The sequence below is a fragment of the Streptopelia decaocto genome (assembly GCF_964273445.1).
Source record: "Streptopelia decaocto genome assembly, chromosome: 3".
Lineage (NCBI taxonomy): Eukaryota > Metazoa > Chordata > Aves > Columbiformes > Columbidae > Streptopelia > Streptopelia decaocto.
The window spans coordinates 101397421-101416453 of record NC_138656.1 but is presented as its reverse complement, the minus strand read 5'-3'; the positions used below and the strand labels follow the sequence as shown (position 1 = coordinate 101416453).

Sequence of the window (19033 nt, the reverse complement as noted above, 5' to 3'; positions counted from 1 at the left end):
AGAAGATACACGAAGTACAAAAGAGCAGACCATGGGAGGAGCAGCAACATAGAGACAACAATTCAAGAACTATGCTATTCATAATTTTATGGTGTTCAAGGCCAACCAGCAGGCTACTGACCATAATGTAAATGTCTAATCAAAGAAAAATTCCCTAGTTTAAAGAGTGCATTTTCAAAGTACTAGGAATTTGGCCTAATTTTAATTTAATTTTTTGCTAAAATTTCTGTTTACTTCATAAGCAGAAAAATTAGGCCAGTAGTATGAGTTTTTGAAGATACCTTTTAAGTTGAAGAATACCAAAATGCTATACTTGTGCTCCTGTCTTTCATTGCTTCTCTTGGACCCATTTTCACATACAGGGAGAGAGATAAAACATGTCACTGCCTGTTCTGCAAACTCTGGACAAGTCTTGCTGCACAGTGGATGTATGGCAGATATTCCTGAGGAGCTTAGGGGTTCCCATTTTAGTAGACCAACCAGGAACAGGACATTCTTCTTCAGAAACGAATGTGTCTACCCAAAATTACTGAAAATAAAGGCCATGTGGTTTGGTTTTTTTTTCAAGCACAGGCTTGCAGCAATGCTGTTAGGAGACAGAGAACTCACATGGCTTTGCCCCTAGTTGTAGGGCATGTTCTTTTACGGTTGTCTTCTCCTGCGTTTTTCTCCACGCCTCGACCATTTTGTGTTATAAAAATGAAGCTTTAAAAATGAAGCTATAAAAACAAAGCTTTTTTTCAAAGGCTGAGATGTTTGGAAATGAACATATGAATTTGCATATGTTGGAACTGATTCATCCCTGGTGCCAGGAAGCGCTCTCTGCTGCGGGGAGGGGATCTGCAGCTGGCCGGTGCTGCCTGTGAGGCAGGCGATGCTGGCAGGAGGCAAAGCGTGGGCAAGGTGCCCATGGAGAGAGCTGATTCACAGCTTCCTCCTGGCATCTTCTGTGAATGGAGCAGCCCCGGGTAGCACACAGAAGCTCTTTTACATTAGGCACATACCATGCCTTTGGCGAGCTGCATGTTAGGCAGTATATGCTGGTGCTAGATGTGAGAACAGCGGGCAGCACGTCATGGCACTTGCTGCTGGGAGGCTGCTAGTAGAGCAGGCAGCCTGCAGAGGTGGTAACCGAAGGCACAAGAATATATTTTATAAAGCAATATAATTAATTTAAACACATCATATGTATCTATGCATTCGAGTGCACAGCAATATTTTAAATGCCAGCATGATGTATTTTAGTCTGCTTATAGGAAAATGGATTTCAGTGTAATTAAAAAATCTTATCGTGTTCTTTCCTACCCCCACACAGTTAAAAAATGCAGGAATGCAATACAGATAATACCAGCAGCTATAGACAGAAAAATTGTACATGCAGAAAGTCAGGGAATTAATTAAATTTTACCTGAAGAGAAGAGTATGCAGTCAGCCATCCCCAGTTTCTAGAGGCAAAGAGAGAGCAGAGATAGGAGACACTGAAGTTACTCCATGAAGCCTCTGAGCCAAAATCATTTTAGTCTCATGCCTGAACTAGCTGCATAGGCCTGGCGTCATTCCCTCATGTGTAGAAAGACCGTACACTGAAAACGGTAACAACAAATCCTCCCATTCTATACTTCTTTCCAATCTCCAACCTGCACTTCTCCCAGCGGGTTCTGAGAGGGCTCAGTAATACCCCACCAGGAGTGACCTCTGCCTCAATGCCCTGATCTCCTGCCCATTCCTACTGGAGCTGCACTGGATCCAATGTCAAAAAGCAACTGACAAGATAGAAGACTTTTCTCAATTAACCTGCCACTGCACAACTTTTTTTCTTTTTTTTTCTTTTTTTTTTTTTTTTCCTGGCTCTTGTTTTTCCATTAAATCCTCTTCCTTTATATCTGCTGTGGTTTTGGGTTTAAATGTTTTCTATTGCCTCCAATGAGGTCTGTTGTTTCAGTAGCATTCTGCTAAGCAAGAAATGTTAGCAGTATTTTACATATGAAAAAGTAATATTTAGAGCTTCTGCTAAAACTAAATTTCTGTGATTAAGTACTCCTAGTTAGGCTGAATATCGGAAAATAATTAACATATGAATCTAAATTTAACTTCTTTTTTATTTTTGGCTTACAACACATCTTTATGAACCTTTGATATTTATAAGGGTCTGAAGTCACATGCTTTTGTAGGTATATTTGTGAAGACTAGAGCACAGATTTTTCCGTTAAACACGAAACCACAGACTCAAGATCCACTGACATATTCATTACCTGCATACCTGTCCCACAGAGTTTATGTTGCCCCTTGAACCAACTCAAATGAGCTTCAGATGAGGTCTGAATGCTTTTTTTCGGAAGTGCCAGCCTGATTCTGCTCCCTTTGAAGCCAGTAATAAAGCTTACAAGGACTTTAATGAAAATAAAAGAGTGCAATATACTTAAAATGACTCATTGTGTCTTGGCAGCCAAGAAATTCTATGTTAAGGTTTCACAAGACACAACATTTTCTCCCCTTACACAAGGATGTGTAGCCAGTCATCTCGGCAGTGCGAGAGGACCATAAGCAATGCAGACTAAGGGAAAGACAAAATCAGCTGGGAGAAAGGAGCAGGAGGACAAGAAGGGTGATGAAAGAAGATATAATGGAAAGAAACTACAAAGAGGAGGAAAGAAGAAAGAACTGTCGACTTCAAGGTTATTAGAGATCATGAAAGGAGAAAAGGATGAGGGAGGAAAAGAGCATGAAGATATCAGCAAAAGAGGACAGAGGAAAAAGAAGTAAAAGAGCAAATTTAAAAGTCACAAGAAGAGACAATGAGAATGGAAAAGGATCTGGAAAAGGAAGCAGTAGAATGTGGAAGAGAAACACTGTAGAGGAATATGAATCATAGAATAGAATCATAGAATCATTTTGGTTGGAAGAGACCCTCAAGATTATCGAGTGCAGCCATTCATCTAATTCTAGCATTAAACTATGTCGCTAATAATGTCATCTATACATCTTTTAAACATCTCTAGGGATGGTGACTCCACCACTGCCCTGGGCAGCCTGTTCCAATGCCTGACAATCCTTTCCGTGAAGAAATTTTTCCTACTATGCAATCTGAACCTTCCCTCGCGCAACTTGAGGCCATTTCCTCTCGTCCTATCACTTGCTACTTGGGAGAAGAGATGAACACCCTCCATGCTACAATCTTCTTTCAGGCAGTTGTAGAGAGAGAGAAGGTCTCCCCTCGACCTCCTTTTCTCCACGCTAAACAGCCCCAGTTCCCTCAGACACTTCTCATAAGACATGTTATTTACACGTTTCACCAGTTTTGTTGCCCTTTCCCGAACATTCTGCAGTACCTCAGTTTCTTTCCTGTAGTGAGGGACCCAAAACTGAACACGGTAGTCAAGGTGTGGCCTCACCGGTGCAGAACCTGGCACTTGGCCTTGTTGAACCTCATACAACTGGCCTCAGTCCAACCATCCAGGTGGTCAACATCCCTCTGTATGGCCTTCTAACCCTCAAGCAAATCAACATTCCCACCCAATTTGGTGTTATCTGCAAACTTACTGAGGGTGCACTCAATCTCCTCATCCAGATCATTGATAAAGAGATTAAACAGAACTGGCCCCAATACTGACCCCTGGGGAATACCACTCCTGACTGGCTGCCAACTGGATTTGACTTTGTTCACCACAACTCTTTGGGCCTGGCCATCCGGCCAGTTCTTCACCCAGTGAAGGGTGTGCCTGTCCAAGCCACGAGCAGCCAGTTTCTCTAGGAGAATGCTATGGAAAACAGCATATGGATGGAAAGCAAACCATGGGGCAAAAGCAAGTGCAGGTTCTTGCTCCTGTGTAGGAAAAGGGATATCAGATGAAGAGAAAGAAGCATCAGGAAACAAAATGGAGGGAGTAAAACAGAGAGTGAAGAATTATATAAATGTGTAGCTTCATTGAGGAAAAATAAGAGAAAATAAGCACATCCTAACAAGTTTTTCTTTTCAAATTCACGGATAGGTTGTGTAGGTAGAGGGTCTTTGTTTAGGTATCAAAAGAAAGTAGCAACACCAGGAATTCAGAAGTCAAATGCCATGGTAAAAAAAATAGACAATAAAAGACAATGGTGTGAAAGTGGAAAAGCATCTCTGTTCCTACTGGAATTAGACCATACAACGGCTTTTCTTCTGTGTCTTCATGAGGAAAAGAATCAGCAGCATTCCTGTTTCACATTCTTAATTAGAGCTTGATAATCTACCAAAATACCTGGGACTTAAAATAAGATTTAGCGATTTACACATCCAGATTGCATTCACAGAGCTGGCTAGAACAGCAATGGCTGGGAGGCATTGCTCTGCTGAAGAAGGTGAAGGCACAGTGAGTCACTGGTTTCTGTCCAGTTAAATAGGTGTTTTCATAACACTAACCACAACCCTGGCTGTTACTGACACACCTGTGGCCACCAGTTCTCCACTGAGGACCACCCAGCGCTGTGATCTCTCTTCTTACCCCGGAATGTTCCGCGCAGGTTAGTGCTGAGTGCCGTAGGAAGGAACCGGAGGAAAACATGTTCTCTCTTTTGTCCTCTTAAATAGATAAAAAGGGGACTCGTTTGTCAAAAGCTGCAAGTCTTTTGGTTTGTGACAAGCACCCAAATTCATAGAGATGTAGACATACAGTAAACTTTCCATACTTTACAGAAAACTCGATTTCTTTATTTGACAAAGCTTCTTTTCATCCCTTCACTTCTTGCCCACTCCCCTTTTTCTCTCTTTCCTCACATATTCTGTTCAGGAAACTGCAAACACAGTATCTTTATGAGTTTACTTTTTTAACCTTTTATTTCTGGACCACCTGACTAGCAAAAAAACCCACAATATTTTGTTTATGAATTTACATTTAGTTTCAGGAGGCATATGGCTTTATAACTGCAAACAGAGCAGTGAATGTCTGCTTCTAGCCCATTTTCCTCTTCTGTGTTAAATCATTTAGCCTCTCTATGCCCCAGTTTTCCTCTGCCAAATTCTTCCCTTTTTCAAAGCAGTATTGTGAGATTTTATCCATTAATGTTTGTTAAATACTTTCAGATCTTCAGATGAAGGATAGAAATGCAAATTATTATTTTGTCTGTCTTCCAGACTTCCAACCTATGAATTCCATTCCTCATGATTCAAATAAAACAGAATCTCAAATACATGGAAACTACCAGACAATAAAAAATTCTACATTCTGCTGTGAAAAAATCCCACAGGAAACAATTATATTTCTTTAGCCTTTCTGAACCTTCAACAGAAAATCACACCTCTACTATAGAGATTGACAGCGTGGTCAAAATAAAACTATGGGAAAGATACAATTTTCTATTAAATCCCAGTTCTTCTGCAGTGTGGAACACTTCTGAGGAACCATTCTGAATTTTTGAAGAACTTACTGTTTTCCTTCCCCATTCAATTCAATATTGTGTTTCTTTTGGCTTGCTAGCTACATCTACTTTAAATATTTAATTAATAATTTATAAGATACATATTCTGTCTGGTAGACTATTATTTATATATGTGTTCATTTAATTACTCAAAGGAAGATTGGATCCACAACAGAGTAGGTACTAAGTTCTGTAAACTAAACAATAAAACTAACATCAATCTTCAGAGTTGATATACCAGCTTATTAATAACAGGTCATGCAAGGTCTTTTGTAGCAACCTGTTACAATTGAACTCTAGTATAGTTTGGTGGGTACTAGAAAGGGTTACTATTTGATGACATGGCCAGTGCAAGAGAAATTAATGGTTTAATTTCAGTTCCATGGAAGCAAATTTCTTCAGCACAAAAATAAAATATCAAAGCAGTTTGCCATAATCAGAGTTGGAAATGCTCTTCACCTTTAGTAGTGACCATCGTTATTTTTTTTTTGTCTGAAGGGTCCACTGAGTGCTCTTCTTAATCCCCCAGGAGCAAAGACTAAGAAAAGTACACAGATAATGAACAGACCTGCCAATTCCTGTGAAAACTATGGCCTGATTTAATAACATGCTCCTTCCTTAGTGCAAACCAAGCTGTAGTGATACGGGCGGTGAGGCTGGAAGCGTGCAGGGGTAGAGGGCTTGGTACGGGGCACAGAAGGGACCAAGGGCGATTGAAGGGGCAAAAGATAGAGAGAAGAAGTTACATTTGTTACAGTTGCTAAAACTCTCTCTAGTGATTAAGGTAAACATTATCACCCTACTGAGCAAAAAAATACAGCCGGGTGTTTCAATGACCTTACTTCTGTTTGTGTGGTGTGCTGCATTTGGGCTTTTATAATTCTAGATCCAATGTTTCCATTTGCATTTATATGTATAACCTGGTCAAGCCTTAAAGACAAGATTTGACTGGGATGGAAATAGAATTCACTGTGTTGATGAGTCTCAGCCAAGGGTTTCTGTGAGAGGGAACCTGAGCCCGAGCCCGAGCCTGAGCCCAGGCACTGAGCTGTGGTCAGGCTGTGTGCATTGACGAAACTTCCTTGAGCACTGCCTCTTCCCTAGAGAAGTACAATCCTTCAGGTTCCAAAAAGCCATTGTCATTTTGTGGTAAATTCTCTGAAAGCGGGGGGAAAAAAGCAATGTATTTCCATTATGCTGCAGATTACTGTATTTTTTTTATCAGTATGTTTTAGAGATAATTTATGTTTTAAAATAAATTTTAAAAGTAAGTCAACCAAAGCTATAGATAATAACAAGAAAAAAAAATCAGTTCTGTCTTTGCACCTTTGTGTATCCACCTATTTGGTCTCATGCTAGTTGAGCTATAAGTCTAAATAAGGCAGCTACATGGAAGCTTATCTAGCTCCTATAGACCTAGACAGAAGCCTAGGAATATAGGTTTAAATTTGGATTTTATTTGTAGTCTGCTATGCTGCTGTGAGCTGGGTTGTGTTTGGTTGGTTTGGATTTTTTTTTCTCTCAGCTGAGTTTGCAGCAAGACTTTTAACTACTGGCATTTGGAAAAACCTTCCCAGAGCCCATTTTGGCATTGCAGCCATTTCCTCCCCAGTCCCAGGAACCCTCCTAAGTTCCTTCAAGATGCAAAAGGTTTTTTTAATTGCTGCACACCTTCAGTCTTTTCCCCAGTAAAGAATGGGTTGTAGGGCTTAAGTGTATTGATTCTGGTTTGGCTCTCTCCTTTTTATTTCATTCCTGCTATTGAATCTAAGCCCAATACTGAATCCAGCTGCCACAGCTGTTGCTGCTCTGCTGCCTGCCCTGCTTTCTGCTTATGCTTATGTTCCCCAAAAAGCTACTCTGCGACGTTCTGTGAAATGAATGGGACATGTAGGCAGTGCTAATTGCATTCCCCTTCACTAACAAGCTCTTTCTTTCACTGGATGCCCTGAGTTTGTGGTGAAGTGCTAGTGTTATATGTTCTGAACTTCATTCTTTACAGAATGAGTTCCTTTTGTCACGTCACACTTTACAGTATTAAAGTATTTCCTTTGCTGCAATAAGGTATTTAAGCTATTATGTACAGTCTACAAATAAGCTTCTGATCCTGCCAAATTACATTCACTTGAAGTAAGTGTGGAAACTGTATATGTCTTTTCCCACTTACTCTGATACTCATTTTCAAAGAGTTTCCTGTCACTTTCGTCTTAAAAGCACCCGTAGATACAATTTTTCTGGCATTGTTGCATGTAGATATGATAAGTCAAATATGCACAGGTAGTAGTTGATAGTAATGTAGTATCCAATATATGATCAGACATTCTGAAAATACAGACTTGCAGTTCCAATGGTACAAGGACTTGCAGTTGTCTCCTTATCTAATCTGCTGAGGATATCAAATATTGTAATAACTTTATAGTTGAAACAGACTGCTGTAGATCTGCTTCCTGTATTTCACAGTGGTTATAAGCACTTCTCATAGAATGGAACCCACAGTGAACAGAAATGTTCCATGGTTTTTAAACACTGTTATCAACTGCACTAAACTGTCATTTCTTCTGTTACATTTAGATCAATATAAGATTATGAAACTTGAAAATAAATATTATAGTGCCAAAATCAAAATCTGAAAGGTCTTTCTAAAATCCTTGCCTACATAAGAAATCTCCTCTGGTTTAATCAGAAGTATGATTTTAAACTAATATGAACTGTACAGAGCCCATTGTGAAGATTCTCAGTTCAACTTACCACAGAGTGATTTCCTCTTTAACTTCAGTTACTTTTTTTTTTTTTTTTAAATGACACAGAAATAAGCTGGTTTTTAAATTGTGTAAGACTCTCCAAATGCTTGAGGTGTAATGGTCTAATTTTAAGACTGATTGGATATACTGATGGATTTTGTAAATCCTGTTTGTTAAAGCACTATTAGTCATGCCTTCCTGTAGAAAAAGTCTTGGAAAAGATGAGAAAGACCATTGTTCCATTTTGATAATAGCTTGTTCTCAAAAGGATTGAAAAATCTGTAGTGGACAATGATGGCTTCAAACAGCATGGGTTCATTAAGGGATCCTTGTAGTACCTCAGACAGACTACAGAGGAACAGTCTCATGGCTCCTTTTTCTCCTTTATTCATTTAAATGTCATGGACATTTAGAGCCAAAGTTTAGTCAGCTCCCTTAATTAAATCTTGTTCCCATATGTTTTGACTCAATACCTTTAGAAGCTTCAGGCAGGCCACAGTGATGCAGCTGGTCTTGATGGAAGTAGGAAATAGGCATTGTAAATGACTGAAGATACCTTGCATTAAAAAAACACATGGAGCAGGAGTTACAGATCTCAAAATGTTTGCCAAAAAATAAAAATAAATAGGGAGAACATCTAAATATTTAGATATGATGCATTTAAAATAAGACCCTTTATGTAAGATGCCCTAGCCATTTATTTTTTAACTGAAAGAAGTAGCCAAAGTTTGTGCTAGCCATGTGCAGCCAGAGCAAAGAAAGAATAGTAAGTGCCATACAGAAGGAGCTATGATGTTTTCGCCAAGGGCCAGATTTTCCCTAATTTGTGTCAGAAGAAAATATGGAAAAATCAGGTTTTTATCTTTCTACAAGCAGAAAGATTTGTGTGTGATGTCAACCTGTATATTGGTCTTTCAGATTAAGATTCACAGTAGTCCTTATACCATCTAGTCAAGATTGTGGTCTTATACTCGGTCATGTAAAGCAAGAGAACAGGAGAATTGTCTTTAAGGAAGTATTTGAAGTTTGGCCCTGCTGAACTTGTCAGAAGTAGGTAATACTTGCTAGCTTTAAAGAGCTAAAATGAAGCTTAAAGGAACATGACAGCTCTATTGCACTGAATTCTGGGTTGCTTAATTCCTGATTTAAAAAAGAAAACAAAGCAAAACAAAACCAAAAACAAACAAACAACTTTCAAGTCTCTGCAGAAACCGTTGTGGAAAAAAAGTTGACCAGTATGTTGGACCAAATTTGAGGAAAGCACACATGTAACTAAAGGGTGAAAGCCAAAGGCTGCGTGAATGCTGGATTCAAATAGTGAAAGAATTTAATGCTATGGAAATCTGACGTTTCAGAATGCAACATCTGAATTTGTGCGCATGCTTTTTTGAATTTGAATGCTTTCTTCAAATGAAGCTTTAAAGCATGGCTAAAATTCAAAACTCAGGCTCAAGGAAAGTGACTTTCTGGAAATCATGTAACATTCGTCTTTTTGGTAAAATGAATATAAATTTATTCTTCCTTTGTCTTTCTGTGATTTAGTGTAGCAGTCCAAAGACCAGCTAATGATTTTACTTAGCATTATAATTTAGCTTATTCTGTGGTGATGGCAATCACCTTTGAAATGTAGAGAAAAACCCACGAATTTTCTTTGGTGACTGATGTCTTTCAGCTATTAGAAATTCCACTGATGTCTGTATCAGTGACTTCTCTGTCTGGTGCTGTACCTTGGTGTTTGGGAGTGTTTGGGTAGGTTACCATTTCTCTGCAAGAGGCCAGCATTACTGCCCCATGTACACATTTTCTTTTCCTTAGGCATCTCCTGCACTTCTTGGAGAGGTGAAGGGGTCTCTCCGTGGTGCGACTTTGTGACACTGTGCCGTGGGGTTAGAGCAGTAGCTATGATGGAAAACAAAATGGCTTGCTCTGGTGTTAGCCATTACCTAATCTTACACCTAACTACCTAAGCTTACTTAACATGGGGATATTCTGTTTGCTGTCAACTCTACTTATTCCTGGTGGTGCGGGAATGTGACGCTGCTGCTGGAAAGCACCACTAATCTGCTGATGCTAGAGATATCCAGAAAGCGTTTGAGTGGGCAGGTGAGGAGTGACAGACAAAAATATTTTGTGAATGAAAAAACTATGTTTGTCCCCGGTATGGAATTAAGCTCAGGTTTAGCAATGCTGGAGGTCCCCAGGCTGGCACCCGTGGAAAGAAGGACTGAGACAGTTGATGTTTTTTTGTGGGTGGCTCTGTCTTTCCTGTCAGTAACGCTGCTCCCTATGTTTCCCATTATTATTCTAGGTGTCCCACCCCTGGTTGTGATGGCTCTGGGCATATTACTGGAAATTATGCTTCACATCGAAGGTACGTAAAGAGAAGTTTTTGTTCTTTAAATCAAACAACTGAAGGGCTAGAAGGGACTGCAACGGACCTCTCTTCCCTCCCTCATCATTGTGTGCCCTATATACACATACATTAGTCTAACTCATGTTATTTATCACCAATGAATAGTATTTCTCAGTTTCAGCGTGGCTCACTACCCAAACAGGTAGGAAGATTTTTGTTAATATATAGCAAAATCTTTGTAGAAAATGAATCCAGTTTTTGTACCTTCTCTCTTAGCCTAGGGAAGTAATTCAACATTCATCAGTTTCTGCTGCTTTACATTCTGAATGACTTAACTCTTCTCCTCACAATCTTACCTTTTCTGGAATTTTTTTCCCCACAAGTTATATTTCTCTGCATTTCCTAAAATGCCAAATTGAACACAGATCTTTACCTTTTGTCCAAGCTGAAGTCTTACCAGCTTCAAGCAGAGGGAAAAAGTACCTGTTTTGCCTAATATGCCCCAGTCTTGTTAGTACATTTCAAAGCAAAGCTTGGCTTGTTTTTAAATCACAGCACATAGTACAACACTATGTAAAGCCAGAAGAATGGAAAAACAAACGTACGGATGAAAGCTGTTACCTTAGCTGCTTAAACTATAACTGTGATCTTCACCAAGGGCCAAAGAAAGCTTCACGTTTACTAATTAGGGTGTTGTTGGTAACCTCAAAATGAATTACAGTGGTACAACTGTAGAGGTAATGTTACGAATGCTGTGTAATTAGCAGTTCCCCTGTGGCTATTTGAGAACTATAAATCACTAGAGAAGAGCTGCACCATGTTTTGTAAACAGCTATCCAGTTTAATCAAAGAATAATACTGTAGCCCACCTCTCATTTGTTAGTAAAGGCTCTTAACTCCCATGTGTAGTAATACTGTTGAGTCTGGATATTTAGTTGCTTCAGACAGTCTCTGTAGGTTGGCTATAACTAGTCAATATACAAATTTCCAGTTTAAATGTATTCCCAGTAAAAGCAACAAACAGTTTAAAGTAAAAACATAAATAACATAGAGATTGGGAAAGCGCCATACCTTTACATGCTGTAAAAATGAAAGATCAAAATAACAGTTTCTATAATGCACAGTTAAACATCAAAAGTACAAATAACATTAGAAAGGAGAAGATGTAAACATTTTTAAATCACTTACATGATGTAGGAGATTATATCACACTTTCAAAGGGATTTAAGGTCAAATTTCTTACTACATTTAGCTCTATGTGGATTTATCAGCTCACACATTTACTAATAGTATTCTTGATGTAGCTATGCCCTGATTTTGCTATTTCAAGAAGTTATGTATTTGGTCATACATTTAACCAGACACACACAGGACAGTGAAGATGCAGAAGGCCAAGTGTTACAAAGATGAGAAACCTACAAGCAGGCAAGGAAGAATCACTGCATGTCAGCTCATTTTTTAAACCCTTTCCCTGGGCATTGTCTTCTGACCACTGCAGGACCAGACCACGAACTAGATGGTGTTACCTACTTTCATCTGTAAATTGTTATGTACTTGTATTTTTGCAGAAGAGTGCTGGACCAAGTTTTCATTTGATTCTGCAGCATAGTCAGTACACAGAAAGACAAAAAAAAGTAATTCTGCAAAACTAAGTGATCTGTAATTTGTCCAGTCCATTGGAATTTAACACACTCTGCCTTTTGAAATGCCATTATGTCTATATTGATGACATACCTCCGGGGAACAGTCCTTCTTTTCTCTTCCAAAGGGCCTCCACAGCAACCCCAGGTCCTTGGCTGCCTGTGGGCATGGGGGCACTGACACTGAAGGAGTAATGTCTCTTTGCTTAAAACTACCTATGTCGCCAGGAGACCTGTTGTGTTTGCATGGAGCCAGCCCCACACTGTTCAGGTCATGGTACCTGTCAAGGCTGTTCTCTGAGGTGGTGAGGCCAGCAAACTGCACGGTCTCTAAAAGGGCAACAAACCTGTAGCCTAAATCTGGAACTGTTGAATATGAAAGACCCCACAGCATGTTCACAGTTAAGCTTTCTAATTCCCACATTGAAAATTAGCATTTACCTATTCTTGCATCTGAATTAAGATTTTTGTTTGTATTTCATACCATCCGTTACAACCTTTTCAGTTTCGGAAAGAATGACAAACTTCTCTCTTTAATGGCTGCCAAGATGTCTCTGTGTCATTTGTATTTAAAATGGCTGCTCAACAGCAAGCGCACATGAAGGCAGGTTGAACTCTGCCATAACTCTCTGCAATTCCACACACCCATTCAATATATGCAAGAAATTATATCAACATATACCCATGTTGAGTTTCCCTTGTTGTCTTTTATCTTCATATATAAGGAATTAAACTGATATAAAAATGAAATAATATGTTTACTTTGTAATAGCTTTTGATTATTATAGGATTAAAAAAAATAAAGCAAAGGCTCATCCTTGGCATATGTTTTCTTGGTGAATCTGCTGTCAGAAGCAAAATGAATTAATCATAATCTCAGAAGCTGTCTGTTGAAAATGTCTGTTTGGAGGACCTGAAAGGCCTTAGAATTTTCTAATAAATCACAGAGCCAGAATAGAAAGATCTATTGCAAAAAGACGACGCACCAAAACACCAGTAAGTAGGTGATAATTAAATTGATTTAATATGCAGAAAGCATTAAATCATTAATCAAGGCAGAAATTCTTCATTCAGATTTTGTTATGAAAATGTCATCATCTACAAGCATACCCATCTGTACACCTGCAAAAAAGAGTATCGTTTTCTGAGGCATTTCTATTAACTATGCAATTTTTGGATACAAGACCTGATTATTCTCACATGGTGGGCGCAGCTAGTGTCACAGATAAGCCAGGGATATCTGTAACTCCTGTCCTCTGTCCTTCACTTTGTGCAGTGCAGTTGTATGGGGGACAATGAACCAGCCTGTTTCTGAACTGCCCCCTTGCCCCAGAGCTTGCATCCTCTCATTCTAAATCACTCAGACTCTGTTCCTCCTGCCTTTCTCTTCTTACAGACGATATTATTAATATTTTCAAATATAACTATTTTTAAGTGTCATGGGCTTTGTGAGATTTAGTTTGTACAGAAGGAACTATGTTACTTTGGTGTGCACTATGCATGCTGGAATAAACAGCAGTTTGCTTTACAAAGGAAAATGGTCAGCTTGCATTTAAACTAGAAAGCGAAATGGGAAACAAGCACAGGTCCAAGCACCAGAGTGCAGATGCCTGCGCTAATAAAGTGTTAGCATGTCCCCTGGCATGGTGCTGACCCTGGGCCACTGAAACTCTCCCAGGCAATTCTCAGATATGATTTACGTCTCAGCATGGGTCCAGATTATTCTCTATAAGCAATATGGGTGTAGCTGTCCTGCTGTGCTGAGGTAGAGAGTTCAGCTGGATGGATGTGAGCTTGCTGGTCTTGGGTCAAGACAGCAGTTCTTGGTCCCTTCCGTTTACCACCATAGATGTAGCCATGCCATCTCATTAAGCGTTGCTAGGTAATAATAGACTATGTCTTGCGCTAATGTTCCTACCTTTCTTTAATTGACTTTTTTATGACTTTACAGCATGTAAACTCTATTTCTGTCACTTTTTCATAACTGACATGGAATTCTGTGTGTGATTGCATCACCCTTTTCTCTGCTTTTCCTTCCCAGTCCTCGCTGGTCTTGCCAAATAACTGAAAATTTTGCTACCACTGTTTCTGTCTCTTCTTCCTGAAGATAGGACCTACCATACAACACTGAAGTACCTTTTTTATGCTGAAAACAATTTTTTAATCTTCTATTTATTTTCTTTCTCTGCAGAAGTTTTTCTTTGGCAACACTACTTCATCTCTCATCTCATTACTTTTGAAGGTGGTGTTCTGCTGTTGGATATGTTAAGATGGAAATAACACTTAAGTAGAGGACAAAGCATGACTTTTTGATAGACATATTTGTGTCCTCAGAAAACAGCTACTTAAAAAAATCTTTAAATATCTATTAAAGTCATTGTCAAGACTACTAAATGGTTTCTGTAATGAATTCTTCATATGCAAAGGGAGGACTGAGCTCATAAGATCTTAGAACAGATATAACTTGTGTAGTTAAAAATAACATTCTCAGCGTGTAGTTAAATGTAACATTCCTTAACCTAACACATAACTTTGTCTCTACCAAATCTTTGTGTCTGGGTGAGTTCTGAACACTTAAACCCTTTCTCAGGAAGGCATCATGGCAGCTATGAGCTCTGCTGTGTTTTTATTCAGGAGTTCTGTAGGATTCTTACATGATGGCTGCAGAGGTTTGGTAGTGTTTCTAATGTGCTCCACAGAGAAATCGTTAATCCTACCAAGGGATCCAAAGACTAATGTTTTTTGAGCCTATTCTTCCTTCCCGCTCAGACATACAGAAGACATAACATCTCTCTGAAACACTGATTTCTATTCCTGTTAAAGCTGTCGCTGCTGCTGCTGCTGAGTCAGACCCCTCGGGGCCGGCCAGTGCTGTGGTCTGCGCAGCGCCTGCCGTCCTGTCCTACGCTGCACATCCCACTGTGTGGATTCCCCCTCCTGGTTCTGTCCTGCAGCTCTCCTCGTTGAAACCACTTGGACTTTGATTTTGGAAACTGGGTGGAATTACCTATTCTGCCAGTTTTTCAGATAGGAAGTGCATCCCCTGTTAACTGTACTCCAGAATGAGAAACTGCATTTTTAAACGTTTTCTTTCACTCAGTCTTTCAGGCTGTCCGCGAGCAAAGAAAAGTGGAATCAGGATAGCACAAAGCAAGGAAGACAAAGAAGACCAAGAGCCAATTAGGTGAGAATAAATATTGTCAGTCATGTGATTTATAAAGTCATAGATATCATCAGCTTTTTATGAAGGTATAAATGTTATTGTGTGATAGAGCAGATGGCCATACTGATTTCCATGAGTGAACAGCAAATCAAGGATCTGTGCTGATTTATTCAGCAAAGGATACAATATTCAGCCAAATATACAATCTTCTATAATTTAGAAACAGCTTTAAATATGTTTTTTCACATGAAATTAAAAAATTACCTAGATCTCTATCTCCTAAAAAAACCTTGAAAGTGTTGCATATTTTAGACAAACCATACATGCTAAATAAAGTAGTTGTGGGAATAGAGAACTGAGTATTTGCATGAGATTACTGCAACAAATCTAACTGTTTATGCACTTTGCAAGAGGGAAAAAAATGCCTACCTATAGGTCTTGGCTTCTTCTTGCAAGGTGCAGATATCTGTGGCCACTGAACTCAGATGGTTTAGTGACTGCTTAGACCAGGGGTGTCCAACTCATTTTCACGGGCGGCCACGTCAGCCTCGCTGTTGTGAGGTTGTTGTAAAGATGTAACTATTCCTCCTTTTTACAGTCCTAAAATTACATTTGGCCCTTTGAAGGACAACCACGGGGCTGATGTGGCCCCTGGTGAAAATGAGTTGGACACCCCTGGCTTGGTCCACCCAGGACTGGATCCTCAGGGGTGAGTTAGAGCAACAATTTAGTGAGGGACAAACAGTGAAGTAACCAGCCTTGTTTTGGCATGTTTTATGTAGCAGCATACTGAAAAAAATATATATATTTTTTCTTTAAACATTTTGCTTTGAAGATTCTAACCTGTGCCTTCTATCCCTGGTTGTTAATTTTTTAGAAGTATACAGGGCAAATGTATGTGGCAATTCCCAAGTAAGGAAAACCATCAGATGAATACAGAACTGCATTCATTGCTCTCTCTAGGCTGTAACACATAGTTTATTATAATCTCTCCTATTCAGAGCATGTTTAAGGGTGCTCAGCATTTCTGATGAGGTTTCATGATCACTTTATACCTAACATTTTCATGACTTCAGACAAGTCTTCTTTAGATTCCACACGCTTAAATAAAATGTACCAAGGACTACACTAAGTAGGATTTTATGCTTATAGAGGTTTTACGGGCAATTTCCCTGCTGAGTGGAGCTCCATAGCCAACATTTAAATTCCATTGTAATACTTACTGTAATGAACACTTGCAATTCAAATATATGTCTCAGTCCTTTTGTTGCCATTGCACAATGTCAACAGCTGTGACTTCGTCTACTGGCTAGCCTCCTTGCAGTTTATCAAAGGACGTATTTTTATTTGTATTAGTGAAGTTCTGCTTCTAATTTTACCCACTACAGGGTATCTTGACTATTTTTAAGACCACAGTGCATGATTGTTCTTTTCTTTTCATGTCGGGTTTATTTTGACTTCGTTGTAGAGGCTACCAGGTATATGATGGCAAGACAATAAAGTTTATCTCATCTATCTGCTATCCAGATGTCCAGTTCCTGGTTGTGATGGTCAGGGTCATATAACTGGAAAATATGCATCCCATCGCAGTGCGTCAGGGTGTCCTCTAGCTGCCAAAAGGCAAAAGGATGGGTACCTCAATGGCTCACAGTTCTCTTGGAAGTCAGTGAAGACGGAAGGAATGTCATGTCCAACCCCAGGATGTGATGGCTCAGGACATGTCAGTGGTAGTTTTCTTACTCATCGCAGGTGAGTAACTATGGCTTATATTTTTCACTTACAATTGTTATTTAAATTAGATTAGCAAGATTTAAACTACAGCTTTTTGTCATGGCATTTCTCTGTTCCTTTTGAATTACATTATTACTTTGAAAAATAATCTTCCTACATACGTTTGTAGATAACTGGAAGTCAAGACACACAAATTTTTTTCATACAAGTCCTTGCTTTCAGGTAGTGACCTGAATCAGATCTATAGTACACAGAAAATTTTAGGGAAAAAAGTGTGCATGACAATAACTGTAAATCTGTTGCTGCTTTCTTTAGTGACGCTGGACAAATTACCTTATGATAGATTTGGCAATACAAATCTGAATGCCCCTGGTTTTCAGAGGTCTTGAACACATTGTTGGTTCCCACACATCAAACCATGGAACTGAAGAATTTAAGGAACCAGTTCCATAAAAACAAAGTGCTTTTATTCATTTGGTAATGAAAATGTTTGCTCAAAACAATAAATGTAAAATACAGGAGATTGATTAAAACTAATGGAATGCAAGTATTTGACAAAAGATACGAAGCCCAATTTTGCATAAACTTAGCAAAAATAAGAGAACTTCAGTGATAACATTTTTCATTGCTTTTAAGAGATTAAGAAAGAAAAATCAGGCAGCCTTTTAGTGATAAATCTTCCTGCCAGTTTAGATATTAGCTTATGAGGAAGCAAGGGTGTTCTTGGAGCTTTGACTGAGAATCTTAGCCTGAACATGACTATCATTCCAGAGCAAATTTCTTATTACATATTCACTAATACAGAACTCTGTTACTTCAAATATATCAAGCCAATGTGCCTCATTTGTCACCCTTCTCCAGGCAGACCTCAGCTGAACTTCTATACCTTTTAGTTAACTAAACCAACCTGATCTTTGTAGTCAGTGCTAGATATGGAGGTGAAAAGTGAGCTCTTTCTTCCTCCTCTTGCCTGTAACTATTTCCTTTGATCCTTTCTTTGACAACCCTTTATGCCTTAACTCAAAAGCCTCACCCTTACTGCAACCTCTCCAGACTTTGTGCACATAGTTCCTTTTATTGTTTAGGTTCAGAGCTGTTTTCCTACTCAGTGTTTGTCTGGTACCTACCATGATGGGATTCTGGTCCATGACCTGAGGTGCTACCAAGGTGGTGAAACGTGTTACACAGCCTGCAGCTCCCATAGGCTTTAGGGAATGCAGATGCAAAAGCCCCAACCATTTGTGCAGATATCCACATGTGAATTTAAGTTTCTGGCTTTCAGTAAAATAGCAGCATTAGCATTCATATTTCAGTTTAGCTTTCTTTATAATGGTGTAACATTTATTTAACTCATAGAGATCTGTCATTAACATTTTGAAATCATTTTATCTTTAGTTGAAAGGTACAATATAATTACTGAGACATTGCTTTCAAGGGGTATTTACATGGTATTTATATTTTCAAGGAGAAAATTCTTGCAACCAGAATAACTAACTTCTAAAAGGAACGTACTGATACTTATTTAACTGTTCTTCAAAATTAAGGGGCAAGTGGTACCTGGAGGTTTGTGGCGTTTTTTTAACAGGAATGTTTTTCTGAAAAAAAAAATAGAATGAAATTTAAATTCTTTTTTTTTGCAATGGAGAAACTGAAATATGCCATTGCAGCCTGGTTCTTTCTTGAGGACTATTGTTTTAAGTAGAAACCAAGACATGTAACAGCTTACCTTATAAGACCAGTTTTGGGTATAGAGGTCCATTGTTAGAGGAGAGCACCAGAAGATGAAAGGTCACTTTAAAAGACTGACAGAAGTAGACTGATCTTATTAATTGTCTTCATGTAACAAAGCGCAAGTATTTTAACTTGTTGTGAGCAAGTTTAACAGTTTCTTGAAGCTTTCATAAGCTATGGCAATATTAATAAAAAGCCTTATTATTTAAAAAAATATTCTTGTAGAATTCTTAAGATGCTGTTAAAAGGGCTTGGTTCATTTGCTCACACAAAGAAAATCACT

At 38.9% G+C, this 19033-nt stretch overlaps 1 protein-coding gene across 3 annotated transcripts in view; it reads left to right on the top strand.

Moving 5' to 3' along the window:
• MYT1L (myelin transcription factor 1 like) overlaps nucleotides 1–19033 on the top strand; it is a gene marked incomplete at both ends in the record, with an annotated part of 129868 nt that overhangs the window by 91573 nt on the left and 19262 nt on the right. For all 3 annotated transcript variants that reach the window (XM_082048464.1, XM_082048463.1, XM_082048465.1), the window contains 3 exons: nucleotides 10441–10503; nucleotides 15226–15309; nucleotides 16816–17037. In XM_082048464.1, the coding sequence (XP_081904590.1) occupies nucleotides 10441–10503; nucleotides 15226–15309; nucleotides 16816–17037 (369 nt within the window). The remainder of the gene's footprint in view (nucleotides 1–10440; nucleotides 10504–15225; nucleotides 15310–16815; nucleotides 17038–19033) is intronic.